Source organism: Poecilia reticulata, linkage group LG6, assembly GCF_000633615.1.
Source record: "Poecilia reticulata strain Guanapo linkage group LG6, Guppy_female_1.0+MT, whole genome shotgun sequence".
In the NCBI taxonomy this organism is placed as follows: Eukaryota; Metazoa; Chordata; class Actinopteri; order Cyprinodontiformes; family Poeciliidae; genus Poecilia; species Poecilia reticulata.
Genome location: NC_024336.1, coordinates 5,811,391 through 5,821,107, shown reverse-complemented (window position 1 = coordinate 5,821,107; position 9,717 = coordinate 5,811,391). Strand labels below are relative to the sequence as shown.

Genomic DNA, 9,717 nt, shown 5'->3' with positions numbered 1-9,717 from the left:
AACAAATGGGATACAGTCATGAGGTGGAACTAAATTTATTGGATATTTTAAATTTTTTAACAAATAAACTGCAAAGTGGGACATGTAATATTATTTGGCCCCTTTACTTTCAGTCCAGCAAACTCACTCCAGAAGTTCAGTGAGGATCTCTAAATGATCCAATGTTGTCCTAAGTGACTGATGATAAGTAGAATCCTCCTGCGTGTAATTAAGTCCCCGTATAAATGCACCTGCTCCATGATAGTCTCAGGGTTGTGTTTAAAGCACAGAGAGAATCATGAAGACCAAGGAACACATCAGACAGGTCTCAGATACTGTTGGAGAAGTTTAAAGCCGGATTTGGATACAAAAAGATTTTCCAAGCTTTAAACATCTCAAGGAGCACCGAGCAAGCGATCATATTGAAAGGGAAGGAGTATCGGAACACTGCAAATCTACCAAGACCCGGCTGTCCCTGTAAACTTTYATCTGGAACAAGGAGAAGACTGATTAGAGATACAGCCAAGAGGCCCATAATCACTGTGGATGAACTGCAGAGATCTACAGCTGAGGTRGGAGAGTCTGTCCATAGGACAACAATCAGTCGTACACTGGACAAATCAKGCCTTTATAGAAGAGTGGCAAGAAGAAAGCCATTTCTCAGAAATATCCATAAAAAGTCTCATTTAAAGTTTGCCACAAGCCACCTGGGAGACGCAGCAAACATGTGGAAGAAGGAGCTCTAGTCAGATGAAACCAAAATGTAACTTTTTGGCCACAATCCAGATCGATATGTTTGGCATAAAAGCARCACAGCTCATCACCCTGAACACACCATTTCTACTGTCAAATATGGTGCTGGCAGCATCATGGTTTGGGCCTGCTTTTCTTCAGCAGGGACAGGGGAGACTGTTACATGCACTGGTTTGCTGCATGCATGTTTCCCGATTTCAGGTTGCTGCTGAGCTCCTGCAGTTTAAGAAGGCACGGCTGGTTCCACTCTGCTTCTTGATGAGCAGAGTTTAAAGCTTGGCGTGGAGCTGATCTCGGTCTCTTGACTAATTGGGCAGCATGTGTGTTGCAGCTTTTTGGTGGGTTGATGGGAGTTGGTGTTAGCAGTCAGTTAGCATGAAAATGTGTGCTTGGTGTGGATGTTGTTACTTGTTGCAGGGTGACTTCTCCATACTTTTTTTGAAGCATGTGTTGTTGAGAACTGGTTGATGGTTCCTTCTTTGAGTTCCAGCTGTAGCTGAGTGGGGCTTTGTATTTGAAGAAAGGAGGTCCAGTGTCAGGTTGTTTGGTGCTGGAAGATCTTTTACTAGGAACCCTGGATGTTTATTCTCACATTTGTCTTTTAAGTTCTCCCCCTTTCAAATCACGATACTTCTGCTTACTTTTTTTTAAACAATATAAAGAATTCATTACACATTCCTGGGTTTTTTGTTTCTTAATTCTTTGGACGTTTATTTTTTACACTCCCACCTGTACCTCTGCTTTGGGGATGTATCAAGGTCAGGTGCTTTATTACTTCTGTAAGGCTGTATGATTGTTATCCAGTACAGGTCTGATGTAACTGTTTTATTACCTGCTTTACAATGTACTGTTAAAATATGAAAAAACTTAAGTGGTTTCAAATTCAGATCTGCCAAATGTGTTCATGGTTCACATGTGAAGAAGCTGTAATAAGACAAATTGAAACAAGTGTTTTTTCTTGGTTTTGTTTTCCATCTTTCTTTCCATTTGGTCTCATTGTTTTAGTTGGATTTATTCTTCAACAGACAAATGACAGCCTACAGACACTCTGTTTGTGTGTCTCTAATGTCTGGCTTCTCCTCCTGTGTAAATAATTTAGTGACGTTTAAGACCTCAATTAATTTGAGCAGCAGGGAGGGAGGAAGTCTCCTGTCGATCACTTTATAAGTAATAATGGCTGGCATTTGTGATGCTCTACAGAATGGAAAAGAACATATAGAAATCAGAAAGCAGGCTGAGGGAGGACAGCAGTCTTAGGGCTAATCTGAAGATTATTAGATACAATAGACTAAGAGCTTCAGCCTTTGTCCAAACAGTTGTGCTTTAAAGCTGTTTTCATTAAATTTTTTATTGTTTTAGCTTTCATGAATTTGTGAATGTCAGAATGAGATCATCAAGAGGTAGAAAGACCCTGATGCAGGCCACAGACTGAAATGCATTTGTGTGGTAGTGAAGTTTGTGCTCCCCACAGGGTGGAAAGCCACAGTTGGCAGGAGTCTGTTGGAACCTGGGAGGTGGAGTTAAGGTTGAAGCTCTTTGGAGGGTTGGGACTGTTTCGTTCTAGGCAGCTCATGTTCGCTAACTTGTTTGGATTAAGTGTATTTTATTTATTTTTTGTCACTGTCTCTGGATGGACAGTTGTAAAGGCCACCTTAGCTTTTTTTTTAAAGATCAAGCCGTGCATCTCCAAAATTTACTTTGCTGGGCATAGAGCAAGAATAGCTCTTGGGATTTTAAAGTTTTCAGACCCCTGTACCAGACATGACAGTTTATGGGCCTATTTGTTTGGATTTCTGTTGGAATTGCATGGTATAAACTTTGTGTTAAGAAAAGTATTTTCAGACAATTTTCTTCTGGTAAAGAGARCCTTAAATATTTTATGGTAACACTTTATTTGATGGAGTGTGAACAAGATTGACGTGACTCTGTCATAAACATTACATAACACCTGTCATGCACATAAGTATTCATGAATATTTATGACTGTTGTCATAAAGTGTCATTTGGAAAATCATGACACTTTTAATACAAAGTTGACATTATTCAAAAATATCTTTGACAACTTTACATTAACCAAGAATCATCACATGTCATAATATTGGTCATAATAATGTCATTAAGTGTTATTGCACTGTCAAAAGYTTTAACAAAAAAGTAATTAACATTTCCCCTACCTGAAATAAAACAGAACAAGTAGGACCAACAATAAAAATTTTATTAAGTTTTATTACACTGTCAAATGATTTAATATTTTTAATATTGGAGACATTAATAATTATTCTTGCATCGAGTGGAACAAGTAGCACCAATTATGAAGGTGTCATTAAGTGTTATTACAGTGTCATTAATATCTCTTACCTCAAGTAAAGTGAAACAAGAAGCAACAGTTATGAAAATGTCTTTAAGAGTCATTACATTGTCAAGTGCTATATTAACATAGTCATTAATGTTAAGTCTTACCTCAAGTGAAGTGGAAAACATGGGACTACTAAAGTGACTGGTTGTTATAAAGTGCAATACAATTATTTCTTAATACAAGTAGCATAATGATTGGAGCTGAACAAAATTATTCTGATCAAATATTTGTTTTTCCAGAAAATCATACAGCCTGTTATTAATGAGCTTTTGAAATTATTTCCAACCAGACACTCTGGCTTATGGCTTAATAAGTTTATTAATAAATAAATAGATTAAACACCAGTTTTACATCTGACAACAATCAGCTGTCTAAAATGCAACTTGTTAACTTAACTGGTGAATGTTGATTCCTGCCCTCCCTTCCGCACTTACCTGGCTGTCCCACTCCACTTCACATGGTGAAAATATTAACACAAAATGACTTATCTAATTTTCTTGGAATATTTCATCTGCTTCTTTCTCTTTGGTCAAACAGGAACTTCTTTCTCTGGTGGCTGGTTCTCATTATCATCCTCCACACTGGTAGCATGTCTTCATTAGCCAACTTTGTCCCCCCCACGTTTCCTAGGCTAACATGGGTCTTCATGTGGCTAAAGTTGCCAAAGCAAAGAACACAAGCACTGTCGCGTCAACCAAGTTGCTAAATAATGCACATAAAGGATAACTTTGACTAACACATTAGCTTTTAATTGGAGGGTTTTTTCCTTCCAATTTTAATCTATTTGTCTGCCTTTAAAATATGTTTAATATTAAGGGCTAATGTTGCAGTAATGGAGTTTTATAACTTTAGCGAACATTAATTAACAGCAAGGTATGATTGGCTTGAAGTGCTCATAGCTAACATTACAAAGAAAGAGAAGATAGTCGATGCTATTTTCTCAAAGAAAATGTAAAGTTAATAATATACATACCTCATATGTGACAAACTTCAGCTTCTTTTTAAACCGGAGGTCTGGCCGTTATAACTTGTGTTAGGTTGGCCCCACAACCTAACACAAGTTTCAGATACTGGCTCCCACAGTATCTGAAAGGCACTGTGGGAGTAAGTTGGCTCATTGATAGCTTAAAGACCTATGGAAATGTTGGTAATGAATTAACTTGACCTATTTTTACTGATGTTCTTTCAGTCTTACCAAAATGACCTAGGTATGGCTGGGACTTATTTGGCCGCAAACAAGCCAAACTACATTTAAACTTAAACAATTTCCCTTTTTCTCCTTTGAAAGTGTTGACACGTTGAAGATATTTCAGTGGACTATATGAGTAAGTATGTTCCTTCTTTCTCTAAACAGGGTTTTCTGAAGAGTGAGAGAGTTTCCCGAATGGTTCAAAGCGGTGGGTGCTCAGCCAATGACTTTCGTGAGGTTTTTAAGAAAAACATTGAGCGCCGGGTGCGCAGCCTTCCGGAGATCGATGGCTTGAGTAAAGAGACTGTGCTGAGCTCCTGGATTACCAAGTATGATACCATCTACCGTGGGGAGGAAGACATGCGGCGCCAACCACAGCGAGCACACCTGAGTGCTGTTTCAGAGCTCATCCTCAGTAAAGAGCAGCTGTATGAAATGTTCCAGCAGATACTGGGCATCTGCAAGTTTGAGCATCAGCTGCTATACAATGCCTGTCAGGTTAGTGGATTTTTGTCAGCAGATGACCTCACCTTAGGGATGCTTTAACATATTTATCAGCTGATATTTTTTAACATGTCAGTAATTGTCCCAGAAGTAAAACTGGGCTAATATTAACAACCAATTTTTGTTGCTGTTTGGTTTCTGGAAGGGGGTGTGCAGGAGGTTGGTCATGTGGTGTTTGTTTGGTCATCTGACAGTGATGGTGAACCAGCTCAGGATTGACGGGTGTTAGAAGCACATAAACAATATCAGTGATGTGGTCATTTTCCCATGGTGTGTTAACATCTTTAAATATTGGTTATTGGCCATAACAGGTGTATATTAGTAGATATTGTCCCAAATGTACATATCAGTGCTTCCCTAATGTGTATTATCCTGACTTGTAAATTTCAATTGTTTCTCATCCAAAACACCTGAAACAAATGGTTGAATTAGCTCCTCATCATGCAGTCAAACTCTACAGAGCCCTTCTAATGACTTCATAATTTGGTACAATGATTTGACTTGATAGGATATGACTGTCTGCATGAAGACACTCACGCCTAAGACCAACCAACTTAATAGTCATATTTGTAGACTGTGAGAGGAAGCTGAATTATTTGAAGAGAACCCACACACGGAGTCAGGCAAACTCCATGCAGAAGGACTCCAGTCCCAGGATCTCTTCACAAGGTCAAACATCCGAACAGCAATAATTTTAGTACACTTTCTCAAAGGTCAATAAATTAATTCCTAGAGATTATTTAACTCTGAAACTGGAAGACAATTTAAATATCCAAACTACATAAACAAACCATAAATAAATAAAATGGATTTCATAGTCTCTAAGTAAACTTGCCCTTTAAAATGTATTAATCATTTGGCTCAGGCAGAAGAAGCAGCCAACTGCTATTTACTATTTTGGTGAAAAATGTTAAACTTATTACACTGTACTGGGTATCAAATGTTTGCAGCATTTTTTAAAATGGTGGCTTTTCAATTAGATTAAACAAACTCTTTTAGTTCACTCTCCACTAGAGCTCCTTTAACCGGGTCTGCCTCTGTCCGCCTGGCCAGATTCATATTGTTATGAATTACCCCAACTCTCTGCATGGCTGTTCTGTTATCCCTACTCACTTCAGTGGTAGTACAAGTTTCACTGAGCTGTGTCGATCTGATTGACAGCTGACTATATTTGTTGGCTGGCTCATGATTATCTTATGGTAAACCCCAAACAGCATTTTTCATATAATTCAGCTGTGGCCCACGTACATTTTGTCTATCAGAGAGCTGCTCAGTCTAGAGGAGAGTGATTGAGTTTAATCATGAGCAGCACTAAGAACACATATGTTAAGTTTTGCAGCGGAATGACTGTGGTTTAGCAGAGCTTTAAGTAGCTCATCTCCCTGAAGAACTGACAGCAATAAAGAGAGAAGTGATGCAGCGGGTCAAAGTCGCTGCAGAGCTGCAGTTTTGCGCTGAGGGTGTGAAATAGGTCTGTTGTAAACTAATATTTTAGCAATCGAGTAATCTATCGATTATTCTTACAATTAATCGAGTAATCGGATAAAAAAATAAAATAAAATATTGGTAAATCTGGTATACCGTAAATCTGGTTACTATTGGATATCATTATCAGTCCAATTTTTCATATTTGAGCTTTCCTAACAGTTTTGTTGTAGTTTAGAAAATTAACCTGTAACAATAATAGCTCACTTTCTAAGTTGACCTGAAGAAAAGTTATACTAACATCAGAAATTATATTCAATTTAATAATAAAGTGGCAGGCTCACAAATACGCTTATAAAAAATATCTATACTCCAGCTTTTAGTTTATGTATTCAGTGAGTTTAATAGATGAACTCTTACCTTGCCCCATACCTGTCCAGCTTTGGGTTTGAGAATACGGGAAATGTCGCTCTGGGTGGTGGGGCAAGCGAAGGAATGAACATAAGATGGGGATGGAGAGGAGGAAATAATTGGGGATCAGAAACTTGTAGCAGCATGCCAAGAAAATTTTGATCCCCTAGTGTCGTTTACCCTTTTGACCTGGTTTGAAGTAGTTAAGGAATTAAACTTGGGTAACCAGATACGAGTTCTCAGATGGGCTGCCTTTCACTCAGATTTCACCCCCAACCAATTAGACTCCAGTTTTAAAAACTGGTCACAGAAACAAATAACTGCACAGTGCAGGACACTGGACAAAAATACACTACCAAGCTTTCAAAAATATGATTTAGAAAAAGGGGACTTCTTTAGATATTTGCAATTTAGACAATATATTTTTTCAAACATATTGAAAGACTGTATCTCAGAGTCCAACGAGATAATTCAATTGGTTTCACAAGCTTACTCCAAGTCTGGCAAAATCACCATTTCCATACTTTTATCAGGGATTGTTGAGATCCAAAGCAAAGTCAACAGATTATGTTAGGAAAAGATGGGAAAAAGGGTTGAATACTGAAATATCTCAAGATCAGTGGGACAATATGTGTGAATCCACTGCTTCAACCTCCTCCTCAAACTATTGGCGTGAGTTCAGTCGGAAACATTTGTTACTTTTTTTTAGAACACCAAAGCATCAGTTTTATAGAAACCCCAATGCATCTAAATGCTGGAGGGGATGCGGGGACAAGGGACAAATCACTCCCATATTCTCTGGTCCTGCATACAGATCAAGACTTATTGGAAGGATGTTTTGGGAAATATTGAGTCAATTTTGAGTCTTAAATTCCAACAACCCACCATGTTATTGCTGCTTGGAGCCGTTCCTGAGGGTCTGAACATGAGTGACAAATACTTCAGTGCTACAGCCAAAAAAAATTATCACTTGGAAATGGCTTCAACCTGACCCACCAATGCTAAAGGACTGGCTGGAACTTTTGGAAGAAGCTCACAAAATGGAAAGGTTAACGTTCATGCTGAGACTGCAACCGGACCTTTACAAAAAGAGATGGAGCAAATGGACTATTTTCTAGAGAACAATAACTGAATCGGGTCTCTTATCCTTTGTCACTCTAAATGCTGCTCAAAAAATCTGGACACTTGACTAAAGTGTCCTGATGCTGTTTCATCCTGTAACTGTTCATCTTTGTCAGAATGTAAGTAATTTCTCTTATCGACAGTTGTTCTGTTCTGTGTGCTGTATGTGATTGATAAATGAAAAGCAATCAATAAACATACAGTTAAAAAAAGGCAAACATTAAAAAATAAGATAATTAAAATATGTTTTTGCACCTTAGCTGTTTCATCCTAACGTGTCCAGAATTTTTTTCTTTTATTCTTTGTCCGTGACTTGTCCTTTTAGTCACTGAAACTGTTAGTGTGTAGAGCAGTAAAGACAGGCAGCGACGAGTAAAACAAGAATTATATTTTAAGATGTTACAGCAGRGCTTCCACATGTCCAAACAAGAAACTATTTTTAAATTTGCTTCAAAACATGGATGTTTTTCATCTTTTAGACAGTGCTCTTTTTTTTCCTGTTTCATTTTGGTTTGTGTTTTCTACAGCTTGACAATGTGGATGAACAAGCTGCTCAGATCCGCAGAGAGCTGGACGGGAGGCTACAGCTGGCTGAGAAGATTGCTAGGGTGAGATCTGATTTCTTTGGGATTGTGTCGAGCAATTTATAGCACAATATGTGTTTAAAATGAGCCACACATTTGATATTGGCTGCTCATAAATACTTTACTAATAGTTTGAAAAGTTTAGTGTTTGCAGGTGTTTTTTATATGTCAATTAAGAAAGTTAAAGGTAACTTTTCTCTGTACCTACTGTAGGAAAGGACAAACCCAAAGTTTGTCTCTACTGACATGGAGGCTTTGTACATTGAAGAGTTGCGTTCTTCTGTCAACTTGCTGATGGCAAACTTGGAGAGTCTGCCCGTGTCCAAAGGAGGTCCAGACTTSAAACAGAAGCTCAAGCGCTCCTCTATGAACAACTCCTTCTTGGATATAGGGGATGAAGGAGATGTACTGTCCAAATCTGATGTTGTGCTGACCTTTAACCTGGAGGTTGGTTAAGTATGTAGATACTTGCAACCATAAACTAATATGCATTTTATTTATTTATTTTATTTTCAGAAAAACAAGTAGAAGGAAAAGGGCATGGTTTCACATTTTAATAATGTGAAATACATTTTAGCTCTGCCAAGATGCATTTTCTTGTACATGTATAAAATGCCAGCTTCTGTTCCAACAATCACAGTCAAGCCTGTCTTTTGCAGAAGGAACAAAAAAATGTCACCTGTTAGCAGCAACTAACRAGCTCCATGCATGTAGTGGATGTTTCCTATATGTCAGATTTAAAGGCCGAGTTCGACCCAAATCCAAGTTTGAACCGGATCAGGTCAAAATGAAAAGGTTGAGGATCAGGTCAGTCTCAGGCTTCTGTGGCGTATTTTTAATATCCTACAATACATATAGCACACATAAAACTAAACCAGAATACACCATATTAAGATGTGTTAATCTACTTATTTAAGTCTAAATAGAGATGGAGGTAGCTCACCGGGCGCTTCGTGCTCAGTTTTCACACTAAAACTTGGACAAATTTAGAAAAGTGTGGCGCACAGATGTATAAAGCCATGCGCACGCATGTGGCTGCGCACCTTCCTTTATGCATCACAATTTAAACAGAGCGCAGCTGCTGGTCTGCCCTGTCGCCACCCACAAATATATATTTAAATTAGTATAAATACCCGGAAGTCTGCCACCACGTGAAGCAATAACCATGGCAAAGTCCTTGTTTGTAGAGGTATAAGTATTTATAATAATAATTATATATTTAATTTAAAAGGTGCTTTCAGGGCACATAAGGCCACCTCACAAAAATAAAAATAATAAATTTTAAAGATCTTGTTCACGAATGAGGGAAGAAGGGAGCGAAAGATCGACAGGCGGATTGGGGCAGCGTCTGCCGTGAAGCGGGCGCTGTACCGGTCCGTCGTGGTGAAGAGAGA

General features: G+C 38.3%; 1 protein-coding gene across 6 annotated transcripts in view; it reads left to right on the top strand.

Moving 5' to 3' along the window:
* Window positions 1-9,717, top strand: part of cadps2 (Ca++-dependent secretion activator 2) — a 282,773-nt gene that overhangs the window by 15,942 nt on the left and 257,114 nt on the right. For all 6 annotated transcript variants that reach the window (XM_017305475.1, XM_008410955.2, XM_008410954.2 and 3 more), the window contains exons 3-5: window positions 4,443-4,775; window positions 8,267-8,347; window positions 8,537-8,770. In XM_017305475.1, the coding sequence (XP_017160964.1) occupies window positions 4,443-4,775; window positions 8,267-8,347; window positions 8,537-8,770 (648 nt within the window). The remainder of the gene's footprint in view (window positions 1-4,442; window positions 4,776-8,266; window positions 8,348-8,536; window positions 8,771-9,717) is intronic.